Below are 26,062 nucleotides of genomic sequence, written 5' to 3'. Positions count from 1 at the left end.
ATGGGGCAGGTTTATCAAGCTGTTTGTTGCCCACAGCAACCAATCACAGCTTTCGGTTTACCAGAGCAATACAGGAAATTAAAGTGGACCTCTAACTGGTTGCTCTGGGCAACAAAGAGAATCTTACTAGATGGATTCCCTCCAATGTTTCCACAAAATAGTACTCACCTTCTGGTAACCGCACCAAGTGATTCCTTCTAATGTTAAAATCCCGTAAGGATTCTAGTTTACCGATCTGCCGAGGAAGTGTCTGGATCTCGTTACAGCTGACATCCTATAGATAACAGGGACAATCATTTTGTGTATTTCATCCAGTTCATTTCGATGGTTGTATCAAGTATTGTAATGGTATAGTCTTTATAGAAATACTACATAACCCACATGCTCTAACTACTAAATCCCTTTGGGGGAGATCAAACTGGTGTAAAGTAGAATTGGCTCAGTTGCCCCTAGGGCTGGGCGATATGGCCAAAAAATAAAATCTCGATTTTTAAGAAATTGTTTGGGCGATTGTCGATTTAAATCTCGATTTTTTTTCTTTTTGCTAAATAAACAGAACATTTTCTCCCTGCAGCTTCAGATATTATTTTAACGATGTTTGAGACAACTGTATTGCTTCCCAATTTAACAGTGCTACCCTGTACCCCATGTAGTAGACAAGCCCATTGTGTGCCCCATATAAGTAGTTTTCCCAAATATGTAGTAGACAAGCCCTATGTACTCTGTGCCCTCATATAGTATAGGAGATCTTCTTTGTGCCTCAATCTAGGTAAGGTGTAGTAGTGGAGGTATAGTGGATAAGGGGTGTAGTAGTAGTACAGGAACAGATGAAGGGTGTAGTAGAAGTAGTAGTTCAGGGACTGGGGGGGAGGCCTGGGGCGCACTGGGGGGCAAGAGCATGGGGCGCACTGGGGGGCAAGAGCATGGGGCACACTGGGGGGCAAGAGCATGGGGCACACTGGGGGGCAAGAGCATGGGGCACACTGGGGGGCAAGAGCATGGGGCACACTGGGGGGCAAGAGCATGGGGCACACTGGGGGGCAAGAGCATGGGGCACACTGGGGGGCAAGAGCATGGGGCACACTGGGGGGCAAGAGCATGGGGCACACTGGGGGGCAAGAGCATGGGGCACACTGGGGGGCAAGAGCATGGGGCACACTGGGGGGCAAGAGCATGGGGCACACTGGGGGGCAAGAGCATGGGGCACACTGGGGGGCAAGAGCATGGGGCACACTGGGGGGCAAGAGCATGGGGCACACTGGGGGGCAAGAGCATGGGGCACACTGGGGGGCAAGAGCATGGGGCACACTGGGGGGCAAGAGCATGGGGCACACTGGGGGGCAAGAGCATGGGGCACACTGGGGGGCAAGAGCATGGGGCACACTGGGGGGCAAGAGCATGGGGCACACTGGGGGGCAAGAGCATGGGGCACACTGGGGGGCAAGAGCATGGGGCACACTGGGGGGCAAGAGCATGGGGCACACTGGGGGGCAAGAGCATGGGGCACACTGGGGGGCAAGAGCATGGGGCACACTGGGGGGCAAGAGCATGGGGCACACTGGGGGGGCAAGAGCATGGGGCACACTGGGGGGCAAGAGCATGGGGCACACTGGGGGGGCAAGAGCATGGGGCACACTGGGGGGCAAGAGCATGGGGCACACTGGGGGGCAAGAGCATGGGGCACACTGGGGGGCAAGAGCATGGGGCACACTGGGGGGCAAGAGCATGGGGCACACTGGGGGGCAAGAGCATGGGGCACACTGGGGGGCAAGAGCATGGGGCACACTGGGGGGCAAGAGCATGGGGCACACTGGGGGGCAAGAGCATGGGGCACACTGGGGGGCAAGAGCATGGGGCACACTGGGGGGCAAGAGCATGGGGCACACTGGGGGGCAAGAGCATGGGGCACACTGGGGGGCAAGAGCATGGGGCACACTGGGGGGCAAGAGCATGGGGCACACTGGGGGGCAAGAGCATGGGGCACACTGGGGGGCAAGAGCATGGGGCACACTGGGGGGCAAGAGCATGGGGCACACTGGGGGGCAAGAGCATGGGGCACACTGGGGGGCAAGAGCATGGGGCACACTGGGGGCGGAGGAGAATGGGGCACACTGGGGGGGGAGGAGCATGGGGCACACTGGGGGGGGGAGGAGCATGGGGCACACTGGGGGGGAGGAGCATGGGGCACACTGGGGGGGGGGAGGAGCATGGGGCACACGGGGGGGGGAGCATGGGGCACACTGGGGGGGGGGGAGCATGGGGCACACTGGGGGGGGAGGAGCATGGGGCACACTGGGGGGGGAGGAGCATGGGGCACACTGGGGGGGGAGGAGCATGGGGCACACTGGGGGGGAGAGCATGGGGCACACTGGGGGGGGGGGAGAGCATGGGGCACACTGGGGGGGGAGAGCATGGGGCACACTGGGGAGGGGGGAGCATGGGGCACACTGGGGAGGGGGGGGGGAGCAGGGGGCACACTGGGGAGGGGGGGGGAGCAGGGGGCACACTGGGGAGGAGGGGGGGAGCAGGGGGCACACTGGGGAGGAGGGGGGAGCAGGGGGCACACTGGGGAGGAGGGGGGGAGCAGGGGGCACACTGGGGAGGAGGGGGGGAGCAGGGGGCACACTGGGGAGGGGGGGGGAGCATGGGGCACACCCTCTGCCTGGAAACACACCTCTGGCACTTGCGCTCTCCTCCCGCCCGCATATGGAAGTGTATACTACCTGCTGCTGACCCACCCCCATAGCGGGATGAATATCACCTCCCGGCTGCACATAGAAGTCCACGGAGGAGGCTGCAGGGACTGACGGATCGGGTGATAGTGTCGCTGCAATTACTGGAGCTGTACAGCGGGATCAGGGGGCGCAGTGCAGACCCCCGATTACGCTGTACAGCTCCAGTAACCGCAGCACCACTATCACCCGATCCTTAAGTCCCTGCAGCCTCCTCCGTGGACTTCCATGTGCGGCAGGGGAGGGAGCGTGTGTATTCGTCCCGCTATGGGGGCGGGTCAGAGGACGCTGCTGGGCGCTCTTACTCCTCAGGCTCTATTTCAGTAGCTGGAGGCTGCGACAACCTTAGTCGCCCCTAGCAACCAATCAGATTCCACCTTTAATTTTTTCAAAGAATCTGTAAGGAATGAAAAGTGGAATCTGATTGGTTGCTAGGGGCAACTAGGACAATTCTACTTTACACCAGTTTGATAAATTTCCCCAAAAGTGTTGTCCAGATTTGTCAAAACACAACCAGACGTGCATATATGACTCGTATGATTATGAGGGCTTGTTTTTTATGTAAAAAATTATACTTTGAAATGACATTCTTTACATTGCCATCAAATCTACTGCTAAACAGAAAAGTATATTGTGACAACAGAATACTGTGGCTGCATGCAAATTCTGCACCTGGGAGTCAAATGCCAAGCGTTCTGGTTTGGGTGTACCCAAAATTTCAGCAATTTCGCTCATCAATACAAAAGACCTAACAACTAATGGAGGTAAGTATTCTTCCTCCGTCTGTCAGGGAAAGTGATCGGGACCCCTGCAGTATGTTTGCAGGGGTCTCAATCAGTAAATCAATGACAGGTACTTCTCCTGTTACTGTCACTCTTAAACACTACTCTCTATAGATATATAAGGGGTTAGGGACCGGCAGCAGCATGATCCGTGCTGCCTGTCATTATCCCTGGCTCCTGGGGCAATAATGTTTGCAAGGCTGCTTACACTGAAGCAGCCTAGCACACATTACAACCCCTTCATGCCAGGATCATATAAATAAGTTTCTACTGCATGGAACATTGTCAGTAAGGGTACAAACACACACATCGTATTTGCAGCAGATACGCAGCAGATTTGATGGTGAAGACTTGATGCTGTGTTCAGTTATTTAGATCTAATCTGCTGTGTATTTTCTGTGTATCGCAGCAGTAAATACGCTGCGTATACAGTGTGTGTGTGTGTGTTTGTACCCTAAGGATGTATACACTGTAGCTGTATGGCTGATGTGAAGGGAGTAAAATTGCCTCTAAAATTTTTAATAAAATGGGACCTATAACTCCAGCTGGGGCATATGCTCAATGCACAAACGGATGCAAAGCATAAATGTTTTCGCCCAACACATTCTTAAAAAGTGGAGGTACAGCTAGTGCTTATGGTGTTATATCTATCATAACACGTAGATGGACTTTACATAAGATTAGGTCTTTCTTTAAGAAGAAGCACTTAGCTGGATATGAACCAGAAGACATAATGGCTAGTTATGCAAATATTTGTTCTAATGTAAAGTGCAGGGCCGACAGCCTATATATCACTGAACACATATGCTAAACGTGGATGATCCTCTGTGCACCTACCAGCTCAGTCAGATGCCTCAGATGACAAATCTCCTCTGGCAATGAGTCAAGCTTGTTGTTACTTGCAATAAGCACTTTGAGTGGCAGGCTGCAGAGATGCCCTGGAAGTGAAGTCAGTTGGTTCCGACTAGGAAAAAAAAAAAAAAAATTCAAATAATGTAATAAGTATGAATGCTGCAATACCAATTATGTATAGTTTCTTTTACCATAAAAAGATTAAAATGTGTGCATTTTCTTAGTTTTTTTTTTACAATACTTATCAGCCTCACAAGGGACTTGGTCATGCAATGATGGGCTTTTGTTTATGTTAGACCCACTGTTAAAGGGGTAATCCGTAGGGTCTTTTTTTTAATTAAATCAATGGCATCAAAAAGTTATAGGTTTGTAAATTACATCTACTTAGAACACCACTTCCTGCAGGGCATACAGAAGCTAAGTAGTACTGGAAGGATAGTTTGTTTGTTTTTTTTTTTAATGGAAGTAATGTCTGATTTGCTCTCTGACACTCTGACACTCTGACACTGGCGGCCTTGTATCTGTACTGACAGGCCGCTCAGCCAACCACCACCTTGCAGGGCGTCACTAGAGAGAAGGGGGGCTGAAGTGTCTGAGGCGGCAGCGGGGAGCACAAAATGAAGGGAAAAGGCACCAGGACACCCAGGGAGCCTAGGTAAGTATAAACTTTATTATTTCCTAGGTGAAAGCAAAGGCTGCCCGGGTGTTGTTAACATCAGCGAACGCTGAGTCGCGTAATAGGCTCAATAAGTGAGCGCAGAACTAGCAGAAAGGCGCTCGCTTACACTGTTTATTGGGCCATGTAATTTGGCCCTTAGGCCCTGTACATATTATGTAAATGATAGAGCTCCTGGCACATAGGCTGAATGAAGCCAAGCACGAACTGGAGAGAATGGAACGGCTGCACATCCCATCTATGGCTGATACTAATGCCGCTAGGCCTATATTAAAAATCAACACCAGAGTGTCTGTATATGAATTGATCAAGCCATATTGCCCCGTGTACCACCACGCAGGTCCTCTGGTCCACACGGGTCCCTACACTAACTCCACACCGTGTCGGTCAGCGACCGCCAACCCCGCAAAGCGTGCACGTGCAGGGAAGGGAGGCCATGGAATGGCCCTGCAACCCCAATGTCACAGGACCAGACCCAAAAAGCCCCACCAAAAACCGGCCAGCACCACTGGCGGGGAAGGCTGCCCCCAAACGACACAAGTATGGATATGGTATTACACTTACCATTGCTGCTCTCACAGAATGGGGAAGACATAGGGTCCAGACATGTGAGCATAGGCATCTCCTGCTAATTTTGGTCATGTGGGTCTTATAAAGGAGTGCTAGCTGTTCAGAGAGGGAGAACTGTAAAACACGAACTGGAGAGAATGGAACGGCTGCACATCCCATCTATGGCTGATACTAATGCCGCTAGGCCTATATTAAAAATCAACACCAGAGTGTCTGTATATGAATTGATCAAGCCATATTGCCCCGTGTACCACCGCGCAGGTCCTCTGGTCCACACGGGTCCCTACGCTAACTCCACACCGTGTCGGTCAGCGACCCCCCCAATTTTTAATATAAGCCTAGCGGCATTAGTATCAGCCATAGATGGGATGTGCAGCGGTTCCATTCTCTCCAGTTCGTGTTTTGCAGTTCTCCCTCTCTGAACAGCTAGCACTCCTTTATAAGACCCGCATGACCAAAATTAGCAGGATATGCCTGTGCTCACATGTCTGGACCCTATGTCTTCCCCATTCTGTGAGAGCAGCAATGGTAAGTGTAATACCATATCCATACGTGTGTCGTTTGGGGGCAGCCTTCCCCGCCGGTGGTGCTGGCTGGGTTTTGGTGGGGCTTTTTGGGTCTGGCCCTGTGGGGTTGCAGGGCCGTTCCATGGCCTCCCTTCCCTGCACGTGCAGGCTTTGCGGGGTTGGCGGTCGCTGACCGACACGGTGTGGAGTTAGCGTAGGGACCCGTGTGGACCAGAGGACCTGCGCGGTGGTACACGGGGCAATATGGCTTGATCAATTCATATACAGACACTCTGGTGTTGATTTTTAATATAAGCCTAGCGGCATTAGTATCAGCCATAGATGGGATGTGCAGCAGTTCCATTCTCTCCAGTTCGTGAATGAAGCCAAGGCCCCAATTTACCCCTGAAGGCAAAAAAAAAAAATTGTTTTGTTAGATTTTTTTTTCTACTCTATAGGAAAGCCTGGCTGCCTATACAGTGGGCCACTAGGGAAAAAAATATAATAATAATAATAATAATAATAATAATAATAATAATAATATATAGCATTCAATGCATTTTTTATTTCTTATCTTTTTACTGTCGTCAAACGGCCAACATGTGTCATTATTAGAGATGAGCGAACCTGGAGCATGCTGGAGTCCATCCGAACCCGATCGTTCGGCATTTGATTAGCGGTGGCTGCTGAAGTTGGATAAAGCCCTAGGGCTATGTAGAAATCATGGATATAATCATTGGCTGTATCCATGTTTTCCAGACAACCTTAGGGCTTTATCCAAGTTCAGCAGCCCCCGCTAATCAAATACCGAACGATCGGGTTCGGATGGACTTGAGCATGCTCAAGGTTCGCTCATCTCTAGTCATTATATGACACGGGTGTCAAACTTACAGCCCTGCAGCTATTGCAAAACTACAATTCCCACCATTTTTGGATAGCCAAAGCAGGTATGATGAGAATTGCAGAGTAAACTCCTGTGGATTTGACACCACTACACACAGAAGCATATGGAGGTGGTATACTCCCACATATACATGTGATAAAGGTCTTAGATTAGGTTTTACATTACAGAGCAGCAGGTAGAATACCTGAGGTTGAGGAAGTTTAAGGCTTGCAAGTTGAGCGTGGCCTCCGGCACATAGCGGATACAGTTCTGGTAAAGATTCAGGCTCTCCAAAGAAACGTAGTTGCAGATTTCCGCAGGAATCTCAGACAATCTATTGCGAGACAGATCTGAAACAAAAGTACAGTTATTACTCAACATTCATTAGGGGCTGAAAAGAGAATAAAGAGAATGCATGATGGGATTTGTAGTTTTGCAACAGCTGGAGAGCCAAAGGTTCTCCTTCCCTGTGCTGCAAAGGCCCAGCAACATTTAGGCAATTTTTTATAACACTGCTATGCCTGAAAGTAAATGTCTCCTCGGTTCAGATTGACTATGCTGGGCTTTAACAGCCTTGTGGACTTTATCTACTAATTTGCCTAAAACTTATATCTCAGCGCTGGAACGACAGATTGAAATAAGTTATATTTCCCAATACAGGTTAAAAAAAAAAAACTGCAAAAATCAGCTGACAGGTACTATATCTAGAGGGCTATAAACATTGTTGTATAAAACATTTTAAAATACAACATGGGATACTTTTTATATGTTGGAATTTGCCCCCTGAAATCTATAGAGAGGGATGAAAATACAGCTTCCCTTACTGCATCCAAATTTCAACTTTATTTTCACTTATTTTTCAAAGCGTAACTCGATTTCCCATCGTAAAGTACACGTAAAATCTCCTAGGCACAACACAAACAAGAGGGGATCCTGCCTATATCTCTAAAACATACCCTAACAAACAGCAGCAGCCTAAAAGACATTATAGAGCAGTACTGAGTAATCTAAGCTGTCAATCCAGCACTGGGATGAATTATAATATTCATCGAACCTTCTGTAGTCAATCTACACTGTAAATCTAACCTGGGAATATCTCTGTAAGTTATGAAATGGGGTCTCCATGGATCCCCTGCAAATCAATGTGCACTGAGCAACCATAATTCACCAATTGTTCTTCCCAGAATTACTTTCAATAGGTACAAAAAAGAACATACTTGAAACAAACCACATTTTGGAGATCTAGTCATGACAACATGGACCACACTCCTATATCCAGGATAGGATCACATTGCATTCTAGGTGTACTTCACTGGTGCCTGTCAGCATCCAACCAAGACACAGATGCAAAAGTATACTGTGGAGTACTGGAGGGGGTACAACTATTTAAAGAGGCTCTGAAGGTTTATGGCATTCTATCTTGGTAGCAACTAGTAACAGAAGCTGAACAGGATGATGTATCACTTATATTGTTCTGTGCCACTCATCCAGAGATATCCTCCTGAAAAACACGGACAATAAGTAGCCTTCTTCAATATGTGCATGAGCCCAGTAGTCCAGGATATTCATGAGCAGCAGAATACTCCGCCCACCAGCTGCTGATTGGCAGTTATATATCAATGCTGTGTATAGGCAGCCAACTGTCAATCAGCAGCTGGAAGGGTTAGGGGAGGGGTGGGGCAAGAATCCTATTCTCCTGCATATTAGGAGAACGGCTGAACAAAACAGTGTAAGTAATACACAGATCTGTACAGCATTTCTGTGCCTAGTTTATGCTGTCTTCATTTAAGACGACATAACCCTAGTGACAGATTCCCTTTAAGGTCCCGAACAAAGTCACCTAGTGACTACATTCATTCAGTTTTTGCCGATATACAGTAATTTAATGGAACTCAAATGCGCAAAAGAACACATTGAGCCTTAAATTAGCAGACAAGGGCTGTCTGGAAAGTACCCAGCCATGTAATATGAAAAAGAGACCTTTACTAAAGATATAAGAAACGCTGTACATAGAACAATGATGCTTCAGTCCTCTCTCAAAGTAGGCACTTAAAGTGTCCCTTCCACTGTTCAAAACACTCTGCAAAATTCCAGAGTTCACACTATGGAACCATTGGCGAAATTCCAGGTGGAACCCCCGGTCCCAGACTTGGCACCAAATCCTGCCTGCTATCTATTTGAATGGGAGGGCTCACGCGCCTCCGCTCAAAGAATTGACATGTCACTTGTAAATGTGCAGGCAAGGCATCAAAAGAGCCAGCGCCTGCCGCCATCCCCGTTGTTCTCTACTGCCAAATGTAGAGCTGAACACAGTCTGCCATACCGTACGCTGTCCCTGCTGTGCTGTACGAGTGTGCCGTGGTGCGCTCCCCCTGGTGGCCAGAAGCTGCCATACTGTATGCTCTGTCCTTGCTGTGCACGTGACGTGAATTCTTCTTAATGGAAAAATAAGGTATCCTCTGAAAATAAGACCTAGCGCATCTTTGGGATCAAAAATTAATAAGAGACTGTCTTATTTTAAGGGAAACTTGGTATAGTGTGACACTGTCAGTGACAGACTGTAGGGGCACAGCAGCAACTGGTAACTCAGGGACTTATCAAGGCTGGTATACCAGTTTTCTGGCAAAATAAAAAAAAAATAAAAAAAAAGTGTATTTTTTTGCTCAAGCCTCATTTTACTCAAAAATGTAAAACCTTTCACCAGTATCGCGTTCATAAATTACTTTCCCGCTTTAGTTTTCAATTTATTTATACAAATCACAATCCTAAGAGGAGAAACCAAGGAACAGCACAATATGGAGGTATGAGAAAAGCTTACACTGATTTATTATATTACGGTAATATGAGAATTTATTAGACAGGGCAGAAGAGACCTTTTTATTCTACAAGCGGGTGAAATGCAGGAACCCTATCAGACATTGATGACATATTCATGTGGATATGCCTTAAAGGGCAACTCCAGCTAATCCTTTTTTTCTTTCCAATCAACTGTTATCAGAAAGTGCCAGAGATTTGTAATTTACTTCTTTTAGGCTGGGTTCACACTACGTATATTTCAGTCAGTATTGTGGTCCTCATATTGCAACCAAAACCAGGAGTGGATTAAAAAAATGTTGAAATTGGGTGGATGGCCGCCATATAACAGTAACTAACGGCCATTATTTCAATACAACAGCCGTTGTTTTAAAATAACAGCAAATATTTGCCATTAAATGGCGGCCATCCACTCAATTTCAACATTGTGTGAACAGATCCTGTGTTTTTAATCCACTCCTGGTTTTGGTTGCAATATGAGGACCACAATACTGACTGAAATATACGTAGTGTGAGCGCAGCCTAAAAAAAAAAATCTCGAGTCTTCCAGTATTTATCATCTGATGTATGTCCTACATGTCTATGACATACAGCAGCTGACAAGTATGGAAAGACTTGAGAGGTTTTTTTTATAGAAGTAAATTACAAATCTATATAACTTTCTGGCACCAGTTGATTGGAAAGAAAACAAAGTTTCACTGGAGTTGTCCTTTAAAAGGTGGAGTGGGGGGGGAACTTGATTCTGAAATATAGAGAAAAGCCTATTCTATAATGTGATTTGTGGGCTGCAAGTAACCTGACCTGTGATGGTGTACATGCATAAGGGTACAAAGCGGTGCATTATAAAACAATAGCCATTCACCATTCATTGGCCGATTTAATGGCAGAATTTTCCTATGAGACAAATAAAGTGGCGGCAGAGATGAATGTCGCTGGTTTATACACTGACAGCTGCTCGGTTATTTCTCTGCTATTCTCACTGAGATGGCAAAGTCCCAAATCATTTCAGAAGTAATGTACAAGAGTGGCCTCTTCATGCTAAAAATGTGGCTGTTCCGGTCGTCTGTGTGCAGCACAATGATCCGTTTCACATGATGTCACTGTGTGGAGGATGGCCTGGAGGAGTTATTAGAGGAACATAGGACTTTTTATGGACACCACATCCCCCCTTACTCGCAGACACACAAACCCTCAATAGCGTAGTGCCCTGTAGGACAGGAGTCTATGAGACAATGCCGGGACAAGCTTTGTGTGGCTAGAAGAAAGAAGAATAGCTGGGGGCAACGTATCACGTCCCTCTAAAGAGATTTATGAGATGAAATTACAAAAAGTAACTTATATTAAAAAAAAAAAGCAGTAAAACAAGATGCTTGTGATGTGTTCTCTGGTGTTAGGTTAACCCTTAGAAGATCCGGCCAATTTTCATTTTTGCACTTTTGTTTTTTCCTTGTATATAAGGCCATAGTGCTTGCATTTTTCCATCCCTTATTTTTTGCACCACTAATTGTACTTTGCAATGGCAGATGTAATTTCTGCCTAAAATATGCTGTGAAACCAGAAAAAAAATTATATATGTGGTGAAATAAAAAAAAACATAACTTTTATTTTGTTTTTACGCCGTTCGCCCTAGGGTAAAACAGACTTGTTATAAATGTTCCTAAAGTAGCTACAATAACGACAATATGTAACTTGCATAACTTTTATTTTATTTGATTGCCTTTTAAAAAATTAAAACCTTTTAAAAAATATATATATATATATGTTACTTAAAATTGCTCTATTAGGCCATGTTCACACTTCGTAAGTGATCACAGCTGTTGTACATTTTTCTATGGTACTTACGTAGTGCTGCCTTCTTAGGAATCACGGCCGGAGAGTATACACATAGGGGGAGATTTATCAAACATGGTGAAACATGGTGAAAGTGAAACCTCACGCGACCACAAGTGCTTCGCGGACTGAAAAAACGCAGGTCTGAGGTCCATATTTTTCATTCGTATTCCACAAACAAAGAGACATGCTCAAATAAGATCTGGAGGCATATAACAATGTCAAAACTCAGGGAAAAGATACTAATACGGACAGCTGTATGTCGTCGGCATTTTTTAAGGACCCATTGACTTCTATGGGTAAGTCTGTTCTGCAAATATACCATATAAGAGCATGTCCTATTTAACATGGATAGGAAATTAAAAAAAATGTATGGAACCTTTAATATCTGATATGTCCCATATCTGGGGACCATACATTAAATGGATTTTAAGAACAGAGAGAAGGCATTGACCTGGTATTGCAGGGCTTCAAAGTTTAGTGCAAAAAAAATGATAGATAAATATATATATATATATATATATATATATATATATATATATATAAATACACACACACACACACACACACACACACACACACAGAGTGGTACCTTGGTTTAAGAGTGACTTGGATTAAGAGTGTTTTGGTGTAAGAGCTCACAGTTTTTCAAAATTGTTACTTGGTTTAAGAGCATTGCTTTGGTTTAAAGCATAACTGTCATTTCAGGGTCATTTTTCTGAAAACATTAAATATCTATAGTACAAGCGATTTTAATAAACTCTGTAATAGGTTTTATGTACTAAAAGAGTTTCCTTCTGTAGTGAAAAAGCAATCTCCCAGCCTCCCCCCTCACATCAGATGAAGCAGGATTTCTGTCTCCATTATGTGGCTATGGAGAGGGGAGGGGCTGTTAGGAGTGAGTGAGCACGGAGCAGTCCTGCACAGCACAAAACCCTGCAATCTTCTCTCAGTAAGTTCATAGATAAGCACTGACCTTTCTGACACCTGAATTTAGCGTTTTTTTTGGTGCCCAGAGAGTCTACAAACAGCTGACCTTCATGTCACCTCTTCCTGCTCCCTCATCTCCCCCAGCCTCTCCCCCCTTCATAGGCTTACAATGGAGAGAGCAGAGCCCGTCTTCACTGGCTTCTCTGTAATGAAGACGTGTTTGCCTGACAATGCACAGATAAGAAGTCAGGGGGGGAGGCTGGGAGATTGCTTCTTGAGTACAGAAGGAGGCTTTTTTGGCTGATGAAACCTATTACAGAGTTTCTTAAAATCGCTTATACTACTGATTTCTGCAATAAAAAAAAAAAAGACATGACAGTTACGCTTTAAGAGCTCCCTGTGCTGGGTGGGAGGGGGAGTGGGGGAGGGGCATAGTCTGCATAGAGGGGTCTACAGCCCTGTACTCTGACCCTGGAAGTCTCCCTCACCTTCCAAATCAGAGCAGATCCACTTCAGGCTGGGTCTTACATCAGGGGACAGGACTGTGGGGAGTAATCTCTCCATAGCTGTAACCCCCCTCTCCCCAGATAGAGAGTGCTGCTATACTGTGCCCACATATGTCCTGCTCCTTTATGCTCCCTGCAGTCTCTGTCCCCCCTTGTGTTACCCATCCTGCAGCTCCATCCTGTATCTACAAACAGCAGCTGTTTTTCAGGTTTGCTACACTGTACAGTAACTTATTATTCTAAATGTCTGTTTTACATGTTATTCAAAATATAAAATCATTATTTTAGGGGTGTGGAACCAATTGTCTGCATTTCAGTGATTTCTTATGGGAAGTTTTGCTTTGGTGTAAGAGTGGATTTGGATTACGAGCACGGTCCCGGAACGAATTATGCTCGTAACCCAAGGCACCACTGTATCTTTATTAGGAGATTGGGAGAGTGATTTGTAAATACAACATGCTGCCTTGTACTGAATGACGCAGCAGGTGCTGCAACCTTATGCCTTATTCCCACGTCAGTATATTTTACCAATCTGCAAATTTCAGTAACAATCAGCAAATTCAGTCTGTATTGCATCCGTAAAAAAATACGGACCCCATAGAGTTGTATTGGGTGTGTCAGTTACTGTCCGTACTAGGGCCTGTACTTTTTTTGCGGAACGGATTGCGGTAACGCCCTATTCACACATCCTGTTCCTGTCCGCAATTGCGGATCCACAGAAAAATAGGACCAATGTATTTCAATGGACCCATACACACATCCGTGTTGTGTACTGGGCTGCAATTCGTTCCACAAAAAAAAAAAAAGGACAGGCCCTAGTACGGACAGTAACTGACACACCCAATACAACTCTATGGGGTCCGAATTTTTTTACAGATGCAATACGGACTGAATTTGCGGATTGTTACTGACTGAAATTTGCGGATTGGAAAAATATACTGACGTGTGAATAAGGTATACTGTGCAATAGTCTGTAAAGAAATTAGATGTTCAACAGCTTTTTGTAGAGAACAGAGGCAGGAGTGCTGGGGGAGGGGAGTAGGAAGGGTGAGAAAAAACAGTGCATTCTGGGAACTGTAATACTGAGCGACTGCTCTTGCAGGAAGTACAAAAGACAAAATACAGAACTAAGATCCCCAGAACAAATGTATTTTTGGTAGTTTCTAGAGATGAGCAAACCTCAAGCATGCTCAAGTTGATCCGAACCCGAACGTTCGGCATTTGATTAGCGGTGGCTGCTGAAGTTGGATAAAGCTCTAAGGTGGTCTGGAAAACATGGATACAGCCAATGACTATATCCATGTTTTCCACATAGACTTAGTGCTTTATCCAACTTCAGCAGCCACCGCTAATCAAATGCCAAAAGTTCGGGTTCGGATGGACTTGAGCATGCTCCAGGTTCGCTCATCTCTAGTAGCTTCAGAACTATGGCAGATAGGTGGGCAGGTAGGTTTTTTTTTTTTGACCGAATGTCGGAGTACCCTATAAAGCAGGGGAATCTCGATCGTTGATGACTGGCTATTAACCATTAGTGTTCAAAATTCCCTGGTAACTACAGCCGACACCTGAACTTTACAGTGCTCTAAGCTGCAACTCTAGGTGTCGGGGCAATGAGTAATGCAGATGGCAGCCATAGGCTTTTGCCACCACGTGTAAGAGCGACCTGTGATGTCACTGAAAAATGGAACTGATGACACCTCTGTAACTAGAGCCTAAGAAAGCTATGGAACTTTTCATTTATACAGCATTTAAAGGGTTACTCACATCTTATAAAGTGGTGTCATAAAACTAGGAAATGCCAACACTTTACGATCCCAGACGCTGGATCCCAATCGACCCCGAGAATGAAGGGGCCTCAGCACTAGTGTAGCTGGGCTGTCTCGCTCCTTCCTACACAAAGGAACCCCAGTCATGGGCTATGCAGGAAAAACATGGGACTAAACTACAGTTCTGAGACCCTTACACAGAAGGAGTTCTCAGAATTGGTGAGGGTCGCACAGGTCAAAACCTCACCAATCATAAAATGATGGCGCTTTTAGAAGATGAACACAGCCCTTTAGGCAATATTAACCTTAAAGTGTCGCTGTTGTTTAAATTTGTTTTTGCAGAAATCAACAGTACAGTATCAATAGAAATCAATAGTACAGGCGATTTTAAGAAACTTTTTAATTGGGTTTATTAGCCGAAAAATGCATTTTTATGATGAAAAAGCAGTTTGAAGCTCTCCCCCCGGTCTTCATGGTTCTCTATGGAGAGGGGAGGGGTGAAGGGAGATGAGGCACCAAGACAGGACAACAAAGAGTTAATTTACAGCTACATCACTGGGCTCTCCCCTCTGAAGTCAGCACTGACCTCTCTGACCTCTGAATACCAGCTTTCACACAGGTCCCACTGTGTAATCCTTTGTTCTCTGCTGCTGACTAATTTCCTTCCTCCCTCCTCCCCCTCCATAGATTACACAGGGCATGTCTGATGTAAACAAGACGTGATTTCCTGATAATGAGCAGTGAATGAGAGGGGGAAGGGACCTGGGCAGTCTTTTTGAATGCAGATAATGGCATATTTGCCTAATAAACCCAATTACAAAGTTTTTAAAATTGTCTGTACTATTGGTTTCTGCAAAAAAAAAAAAATAATAAAAAAAAAAATAATACGACAGTGACACTTTAAGAGTACGTTTGCTGCTGGGCTAATACATTACCTGCCCGGGCTCTCAACAGGTTCTCCAACTGCCGGGTAACCGCCGTCCCGCTCAGCTAATCCGTGCACTGTCCCGTCACGCCCACGGATTGGCTGAAACGGATGTCAGTGACCCGGAAGCCAAAGAAGCAGACAGGAGCTCAGGCAGGTAATGCATTATCTTGTTAAAGCCTGGCAGCTGGTGGGTTAAGTGGTTTACATTCCTGCAGCAGAATGAAAGCCTGTAAGGGCCCTATTCCACGGGCCGATTATCGTTTGAATAATCGTTAGATCGTTCGTAATTGCATGATAGTTACTTTGCGTAATAGACAACGAGAAATCGTTGGTCATTTGATCGTTGGTCGAATTTGGACCTATTTTTATCGCTCGGTGTAATAAGGCATCCTTCAGTCGTTCGGAGTAGCAAAGCACTCGGTAGCGACAACAGGACGACCACAAGAACGATCATAAGTAACGATCATCATTCTGTGTAATTGGATGAATGATTTCGGGTAGTTCGCCATAGCAGTCATTTGAGATCATTTATCGTCCCAAAAGAAAAAAAAAAAAAAAAAAAATCGCTTTGTGGAATAGGACCCTAACAATGTAGAGCTATAGGGTACCATTACACAAAGAGATTTTTTCGACGATCAACGATAGACGAACTCAAACGACCGCTATGGTGAACGACCTGAAATCATTCACCCAATTACACAGAACGATGATCGTTATTTATGATTATTGCTTTCGTCCTGTGGTCGCTACTGCCAACGACGTCTTATTACATGCGGACAATTTGCAAATGGTCAACTAAAAAAATAGGTCCAAATTCTATTGAACGACCAATTATTTCTCGTTGGTCGTTTATGGTTGAATCTTTTTTTATTAAACCAGGTATCAAAACACAGTATAACACTCAAATGGCATTTACATACAAGGCACATCAGGTGACAAAGATCCAAGGATGCAACAGGGCTGCATACGCTGGTGAGCTCAAATGCCGGGTGGTACTGTAGGCGGTGAGCCAGTGCAGGATAAACAGAGTAATAAAAAACACAAGAGTCCAACTGCACAGGTGGTGTACTGCCCAAGTCCACAAAAGTTCTCAGAGTGGGATAAAGCGCGCTAGCAGTGTCCCTGCCATCACCCTCGAAAAAACGTAAAGTAAATGTAACAGTAAAATGTAAAAGTAAAAGTAAATGTTTGCCAAAACAAAAGGGACATCTGGTAAACTTATATAGTATTCAAGAGAGAAAACATATAGATCCAGAGGCAGGTGAGAAAGGAAGATGAAAGAAGAAAAGGAAGAGACCAAAGTAAAGACAGGGAGGGATAAGGTAGGGGAAGGGAAGAAGAAGAGGGAGGGGGCAATAGGGTTGGTTGTAGGAAAGAATGACCACCCATGGAGAAGAGTAGAAGAAGAGGTCAGATAATAATCAACCACATCTCACTAAAGCCACGCCCTAAATTCCGCCTCTCGTGGGTCGTTTAGTCTTCTATTACACTAAACAATTACCGTTCAAATTCGAACGCTTAAACGATTTTTCGAACGATAATCGTTCCTTGTAATACCACCCATAGGCAATGGCAGTACAGATTATGGAATCGGATTTCACTGAGGAACGCGGAGTGCAAATTCCGCTGCAAAGTCGGCATGTGTGAACGTACTCTAAACCAGGAAAAATCCTCAGGGGTCAATTCACAATTTTGGTGGCAGAAATGTCTTGAATTTTGAAACATAGTAAATCCATTTACAACCCATTCTCACTCCTCCCATTCAATACAACCCATCAACTAAATTGTGAAACAAAAACAACGCACGTGAATTCCCAAGCTTGCTGTACAACTACTATAATAGAAGGTGTTCTGGGGATGAAATGCTCGTTCTGCAACCACTACATACCAGAAACATACCTCTTACCTCTTTCAACATGTTCCGGCTAGCGAAAAAATGCCACCAAATAACTCAAGGGGAAATTCCAGTTTTGTTAACTAAAATAAAAAGCTGATGAGTGAGTGAGGCACGGACGGAGGAATCCTCGGCTGAATTTACAGAACTTCCAAGAAACAGGTTCCTTACATAATCAGATGACATTCAGCTTTAGTAACTTGGCCTAACATGCTGCTAGACGGATGGCATTTCTCTACAAACAAAGTGGATTTTCTTTTACCAATTTTCCATTTATGAAATCTTGCAGCAGTTTTCAATTATAGCAAAAAGTGTTAAAAAATCGGTTGTTTTCTTTCCCAGTCTGAATTTTCCTCAAGAAGCCTCTGCAAAATGATGCTGATCCTATAATAATGGACTTGGGACGCAAATTTTAGTAGAAAATTCAGACGTTACATGCACAGCAGGGACAGTGCATACATTATGGCGGCTTCCGGCCACCAGGGGGAGCTCAACACCGCACACTTATACAGCACAGCAGGGACAGCGTATAGTATGGTGGCAGGTGACGGGATAACGATAGACTGTGTGCAGATCTACATCTGGCGGTAGGTGATAACGGGGGTTGTGGCAGTTGACGGGCATCTTGATGCCTTCCCTGCATGGCCACTGAGGAGAACATCAGGGTTGGCGGCAGGTGATTGTCTTCAGGTCCTGCATGCAGCTGCTCTGCAGTGAAGGGAGGGGACAACGATAGCGGGCTAAAAAGAATTACAGCTGCATGTCACTGGTGTTCTATTGAACAGGCATGCTTTCAAAGAAAAACTTTGCTAGGTCTTAATATCGGTGGAGGCCTTATATTTAACAAATCAGCAAAATCTCTACTAGGACTTCTTTTCAGGAAATGTCTTTTTTCTGAAAAATAGGGTAACTACTTTTCAACAGAGAGCGAATTGCAGGAAGGCGAGTTGAAGGAGGTAAAGGCCCTATTACACGGAGCGATTATCGATTAATAATTCGCTAAATTGACAGAAAATGAGCTTTTATCTGCCCATTGATCAAAATCAAAATTGTTCGCATATCTGTTCATCTAATAAGTTGTTCGCAGATAAAACCAATCCATAGGGTGTCCTGAGAAACGATAATCGACAAAAAAACAAACAAACAATTATTTGGCTGTGAGTTTTTAAGCATACATTTTTGTACCCATTAGGGTTAATGCACACGTCCATAGAATTTCCGTCTGAAAAAGGATGGTGTCCTGTGGACTGGACCTGGAAGCTCCCAGCATCATGATTAATTATGATGTCGGGACCTCCTAAGTTGTTTAAAAGTAATGACTTACTGTGTAAATAATGTTTTTATGTTAAAAAAAAAAATAAAGAATTTTTGGCGACTTCTTTCTAATTTTGCATTTTTCTATGTTTATTATCAAATGATCCTGAGATTTTGCCATTTTCATCACTGGGGCTAAAGCTAAGCTGAGGCTTCCTGTTGTGTCTGTGGTGATAAGAAGAGGCTGCTGTTACGTGATCTGTACAGCATTGCAGCGTCATGTGACACCAGGAGATAGAGGAGACAATAGCAGCTCCCTGTGGAATGACCTTTTCAAAGGTCACAGAGCATGCTCAGTCATGTACTACATTCATCTCTCATCTATTGTCGTCTATGTCCACCAGTCTTGCTGTAAAGCAAAGTGAATGGTCCCCCTTCCCCCGTGTTCCCCCCCACCCCGGAAGTGTGGTGCATTATACTCACTGAATTACTGTCAACCCCGGCCGCCATCTTGGGTCAAACACGTCATCCTTAGGAGGCCGGACGGACGGCTCCAGTCCTCCCTCATGCCGCCCCCCCTCCAGCGCGTCATCAGCTGCTCAGCCACATAGTTATGCTCAGCCAATCGTGGCTGAGCAGCTGATGACGCACTGGAGGGGGGGCGGCATGAGGGAGGACTGGAGCGGTCCGTCCGGCCTCCTAAGGATGACGTGTTTGACCCAAGATGGCGGCCGGGTCGACAGTAATTCGGTGAGCACATATAGGAGGAGCCAGAAAGGCAGTGACGTCACCACGCGCGGGATTTGAACAACGTTGCAGGACACCGATTATCATTGAGGAGTATATGTGCTACTGTGCAGCAGAGGGAGGGATTAAAAAAATTGTGGAATGCTTATTTAATATGATTTGAAACATATTCTGACCAAATATGTTTGTTAAGTGACTGTCAACTCAATGTAGTCTACCTTTCTAAGGGCCGTATTACACAGGACGATTATCGTTCGAAAAATCGTTCGGATTTAGAGAAATCGTTGGTTGTTTAATAGAATTCTGACCTATTTTTACCGATTGACCGTTCGCAAATCGTACGCAATAGCAATGACAAAATGATCGCAACAACGGTCATAAGTAACGATCATCGTTCCATGTAATTGGGCGAACGATTTCAGGTCGTTTACCGCAGCGGTCGTTTGAGATTGTTGTACAGTGAAACAATCACTTGTTTGCTTTGTTGAAAATAAAATAAAGTTTTTTTTAAAGAAAAAGCATCTAGAAGTCTCAATAAAACTGTGTCCCCCTGCTTTTAATCTAGATGAATATCTGCTATCCCCTCCTTATGCCCTCAGGCATAATAGATAACAACAAGAGCAGTGTGATGTATTGTAGAGAGGCACAGAGAGCCAAGAATAAATACAGTGTGGACACAGTTCAAAGCATGACATCACCAGAGAACAAGCCAGGAGGCTCCTGGCAAGATGTCCTTTCTTCCCTGTGAGAGCAGACAGACAAGGATTAAAGCAGATCTGCCCTACAACATGACTGCAAAATAAAGCTACAGGTCCATACAGCACAAAATATAGCACAGTATATTTTTTTTTTTACTTACTTATTTTTTAGCTTTTTTTAGTTCACACTATGTTTTTTCATCTGTTTTTGCAAAAAAAAAAAAAAAACATGAAAAAATGGATGCATCAGTTTTGATCTGTTTTTCCGATGATTTTCATTTTAAAAAAAGGATCAAAATGTATGTTTTGTTTTTTTACGTACAAAAAAACAGTCAACCACATTTTTGTTTATTCTAGAAGTTAAAAAAAAAAGATGCGTTTTGATTTAGATTTTTTTTTTTTTTAAGGAAGTCAATGGAAAAACTGATTAAAACAGATGCACACAAACATCTGTTTTTCTGTAAAAAATTAAGAAAAATAAAACTATGAAAAATAAACCTACAGGTCCATACTAGTAACAGCTAAAAGGCGGACCACCACAAAAGCAAAACATACAGCACAGTACGCTTTTTCTCTCATTTTCATTTTGACTAACCGGTGATGTATGCCACCATATGGATATACAGCGCCATAGGTCAATGCATGAGTTAGGGAATGCTCCCTTACATACACCTCCAACGTATACAACAAACAACGTCAATGGGATATAAGTCTTGACGGGACATTAAAGGGGTAATCCAGCGCTACAAAAACATGGCCACTTTTCCCCCTCTCTTGTCTCTAGTTCAGGTGTGGTTTGGAATTAAGCTTCATTTACTTTAATGTAACCGAGTTTTAAAACCCCACCCAATCTGAAGACGAGATGGGAAAAAGTGGGCATGTTTTTGTAGCGCTGGATAACCCCTTTAAATATTCCTCAGTAAAGACATGAGCACATGATATAAAATACACCACTTTGTATCTGCGCTCCATCCTGTCAGTATGAACATAAGCCAGCGGAATCTTCTCTAGCTGGGCTGAGCTATGCGGCCGCTGGGTGTACGGTTACACAACATGTTATATTTAAACTCCAGAGTAATCTGTAGCATGTGGGAAACCAGACGAAGTTTTTACTGAGTAAACTGCTGTAAACACCGACAGGTTTCAGAGGGATACATGTATGCGAGTATGTCAGAAACAGGGCCCCCCACCAAGACATTGCAATATATGCCTCCAGCGTTCACTAGACGGAGCTTCTTACATGTAACACTGCCTGTTCTGGCATGGAGTCAAAGCATGACCCAGGAGGTGAAGGGGATATTCCAGCTCCACAAGAAGAAATTACGTGACTCAAGGCGATATAAACATAGAAGAATGATAAACGCTTGCCGCAATTCACTACTGCTGCCGATCCAACGCGCTCTGGTCCCTAAGGGCCCGTTCACACTACGGAATCAATGTCGAAATTCCCTGGCCCGTGGTGTCGAATCCTGCCTGCTATCTCTTTCAATGGGAGGCCTTGCAGGGTTCCGAGCAAAGTTTCGGCGCCAATCTAACGTGTTCTGCTCCCTAATGCTCATGACCGCTACCTGTGAGGTACTGACCCCAAAAGGTGCCATTCAACCACTGGCAATAGTAAAGATACGCAGAAAATGCCAGAAGTGGGTGGGGTTTTAAAACTCAGTTCCATTGAAGTAAATGGAGCTTAATTGCAAACCGCACCAGAACTGGAGACAACTGTAGGGGGAAAAGTGGCCATGTTTATGTAGCGCTGGATAACCCCTTTAATCTCTTCCTCCTCCGCAGACACAGCGCTGCCCCAAACAGGAGAAACAGGAATGGAGCCAAAACTACCAAAAGAGGACAAAAACCCTACTGTAGGGTGTTTCATGAGGCTGATAATCGTTTTTTGTGATAGGGCCCTTACATACAGTTTCTTAGGATCTTTTCACATTACAGAATTTGCATGGAATTTCAAGCAAAGTCAGCACAGCAAACGCCACTTGAAGTTCCGCCCGTTCCATTCATTTAATAGGATGTCTCAATTGCATTCAGCCATCTGCCCAAAGAATTGACATGTCTATAGTGTGAATATACGCTAGGGGCCCTATAACGTAATAAATTGTTATTTCGTTTGAATTTAAACGATAATCGTTCCGTGTAACAGCAGGAAACAACTGAAAAATCGGTTGTGTGTCGTTGATTTAGATCTAACCCGAAAATCATTGCTAATCGTTCTTTTATTGTTCGCTGTAATTCTGCATTCATTCACTATTCGTTCATTGTAATTCCAAATCGTTCCTTCTTTTGCTGGGATCAGATGGAGTAAACGATCGTAACTGACGACTATTGTTCTATGTAATGGTCCGTTTACACAAACACATTTATCTGACAGATCTTTGAAGCCAAAGCCAGGAATGGATTTAAAAAGAGGAGAAATCTCAATTTTTCCTTTATGATCTGATCTCTGTTTATAGTCTGTTCCTGTCTTTGGGCCCTATTCCACAGTAACGATAATCGGCCGGATCGGCCCCATTTGGCCCGATTCGCCCGATTATCGTTTGGTGAAATAGAGAGAACGATCAGCCGATGATCGTGTCATCGGCTGATCGTTCATTTAGGGCCAGACCTAAAATCATCGTTCCCCCACCGCGCATCGCTACAGTTGAATAGCGGTGCGCGGCGGGCAGGCGACCGACGCTTTGACAACCATCATACATTACCTGTCAGCTCTTCTCTGTGCTGTCTTCATCTCCGGGTCCCGTGCGCTCTATCTTCAGAATGGCCGATCAGCTGACAGAGCGCTCAGCAAATCACAGGCCGGGACCGCCGCGGCCTGTGATTGGCTGAGTTTGGCCGGTCAGCTGACCGACCATTCTGAAGATAGAGCGCGTGGGACCCGGAGATGAAGACAGCACAGAGAAGACCTGACAGGTAATGTATGATGCTGCAAGGACATCGGTAACGATGTCCCTGCAGCCCTCGCTCAATGATCATCGGACCGTGGAATAGGCCCAGTAAACGAGCGGCGATCTAGCAGATCGCTGCTCGTTTACATCGTTGATCGGGCCCTCCTCAGCCAGTGGAATAGGACCCTTTAGCTTCAAAGATCAGTCAGATAAATCTGTCTGTGTAAACGCACCATTATACGGTGAATGATTTCAGGTTAATGATAAACAATCTCGTTAAAACTCGCTTCACCTAATAGGACCCTGAGGCTATGTGCAGACTGAGGAATAGACGAGGAATTTGAATCCACTCCTAATTTTTGCTTGAAATTCCTCCAGTAAAATACAAACAGAGCAATGTCCCATTCCGTTCAATGGGATTTCTGTTATGTTGTTCACATGGCAGAGTTTTCCGACGCAAAACTTTTGGTGGATTCCACTAGAGCAGGGGTAGGGAACCTTGGCTCTCCAGCTGTTGCAAGCCTACAACATGAACATCATGCCTGGACAGCCAAAGTTTTACTTTTACAACAGTTGGAGAGCCAAGGTTCCCTACCCCGGCTCTAGCGGAATCCTATAGAGGTCAATGGGGATTGAATTCTGCTTGCATTCCGCTCAGATTCTGCTCCTATTCTGCCAAAGCTGAATAGACAAGGAATTTCAAGGAATTTCTCTTCATTTCCTGTGGGGACACCTTTCTTATCTTAGTCATCTTTGTCACGATAAGTCTATTTCCGGATACTCATCAATTCCTCGCCTAAAAAAAAGAAACAAAAAACACCTTTTCTGCCTGCTGAATGCAGGTGTACAGGCACCATATCGAATGCCCATGTTCAGGTATTGATCATTCTCAAGGTGACCACACCCGCACACTAATAACATAGACAGGACCCAACCTCCAGGCATTTTTAGAGCTTTAGTATAACCACAATTCCAAAGAGTTATGGTCCTATTACATGGAGCGATTTTTAACGATTAACGACTAACTATCGAAAACGAGATTGTTTATCATTAACTTAAAATCGTTCACCATATTACACAGAACGATGGCCGTTAGTTACTATGATCGTTTATTCCTTCTGATCTCAGCAAAACAATGAACAATGTGCAATTACAGTGAACGATTAGTAGAAAAATGCGGAACTTGAGCGAACGAATGTGGAATTACAGCGAACGATTAACGATAATTTTAGGTTCAGATCCAACTGTTCCGTGTAATAGGGCCCTAAGGGTCCTAATTCACGGCACGATCAATAATGTAAACGAGCACCGGCGCTCGTTTACTGGGCCTATAACACGGCACGATAATAGTTTAGCAAGGGCTGCAGGGACATCGTAACAGATGTCCTTGCAGCACTTGTTGTTAAAACACCATAATTACCTCACCAGGCTGCAAGGCTTCTCCTGCGCTTCTTCTCCCCGAGTCCCGTGCACAGCAGCAGCTTCGGAGCGGCAGGCCGCTCAGCCAATCACTGGCCGTGGCGGTCCCGGCCAGTGATTGGCTAAACAGTCTGTCAGCTCAGACAGGCCGCTCTAAACTGCTGCTGCGCGCGAGACCAATAGAAAGAAGCGCAGGAGAAGCCCTGCAGCCTGGTGAGGTGAGGTTTGTTAAATCGTTGGTCGCCCGCTGCCCACCGTTATTCCACGTAGCGATGCGCAGTCGGTGACCAATGATTTTAGGTTTGCACCTAAATGAACAATCAGCCGATGACACGATCATCAGCTGATCGTTGTCTCTATTCCACGGAGCGATAACCGGCCGAATCGGGCCGATTATCGCTCCGTGGAATAGGCCCCTAAATGGTGTTCTGCCGTAGACGGCACTGGAAGTAAAAGGTATACATCAACTAAAGCTCCACCAAAGAAGAGAGACTGCATGACGATTGCAATCCCTTTAATCATCTTCTACAGAGTAAGGATTAGCATAACAATACCACAAAACAACAAAGGCTCACAGATGGCTCCTCTATATACAGGCACTTCTACATGAACATACATGCCTACAAGAGCGACAAATGTAAAGATGTGCAACAAAATATCCAGAATAAGTATAGAGCCATTATAAGGGGAAATATGGGCAGATTTATCAGGAGCCAGGCGGTGTACTTGTTCTGCACAATGCCACAGGAACGCTGTAAGCCGCCAGAACACATTGTTTGTCTAGAAAAGGAAGTGACAGAATATAATGCTGTACATTTGTATGACTAAAAGGAAGCATGTCTTCATGAATGAGCAACGCCTGGCGAGCAGGTGGAAGGATGTCATTACGCTCCACACTATTCCTTCTTTCCCTCATAGACTTGCAGAGTGCAATGTATACTGGAGCGCGGCCAGCCTGTACTTCCACAGTGTAGCTGGCACATTAAGCGGATATAAGAAAACAGCTGCACATCTGGGCACCAGTCTGGCCCCAGTCACATGATTCTTACTGGGTCACTTGGCCAAGTTAGCTTTAAGAAGGAAGGAACAATACATTTTTACATTTGGTACATAGCCGCTGAATAAGGCTGCATTCACCCGTTCCATGAAGTTGTCCATGCGCACAAATTTATAGCCCATTGCTTTGTATTGGGCTATTCACATGTTCAGTGTTTTCACGAATCTCCAATCTGTTCAAAATTAGGACATTGTCATAACTGAGAATAGAAGCACGAACTGAACCGATTCCCCATAGAAATCAATGAGATCTGTATTTTTCACGGACGTACACAGAAGTGACATCCGTGAAAAACACGGATGTGATGTCACCAATTTAATTTAAAATGCT

The 26,062-nt window shown here is 44.9% G+C and overlaps 1 protein-coding gene across 3 annotated transcripts in view; it reads right to left on the bottom strand.

Moving 5' to 3' along the window:
- The window catches only part of LRCH3 (leucine rich repeats and calponin homology domain containing 3), a 73,389-nt gene that overhangs the window by 35,503 nt on the left and 11,824 nt on the right, over nucleotides 1–26,062 (bottom strand). For all 3 annotated transcript variants that reach the window (XM_069974575.1, XM_069974576.1, XM_069974577.1), the window contains exons 2-4: nucleotides 7,207–7,351; nucleotides 4,352–4,478; nucleotides 169–274 (exon numbers count right to left, since the gene is read on the bottom strand). In XM_069974575.1, coding sequence (XP_069830676.1) covers nucleotides 169–274; nucleotides 4,352–4,478; nucleotides 7,207–7,351 — 378 coding nt within the window. The remainder of the gene's footprint in view (nucleotides 1–168; nucleotides 275–4,351; nucleotides 4,479–7,206; nucleotides 7,352–26,062) is intronic.

The sequence above is a fragment of the Dendropsophus ebraccatus genome, chromosome 6 (genome assembly GCF_027789765.1).
Source record: "Dendropsophus ebraccatus isolate aDenEbr1 chromosome 6, aDenEbr1.pat, whole genome shotgun sequence".
NCBI lineage: Eukaryota > Metazoa > Chordata > Amphibia > Anura > Hylidae > Dendropsophus > Dendropsophus ebraccatus.
The sequence above is the reverse complement of the archived record's forward strand: the minus strand, read 5'-3'. Positions and strand labels throughout refer to the sequence as shown.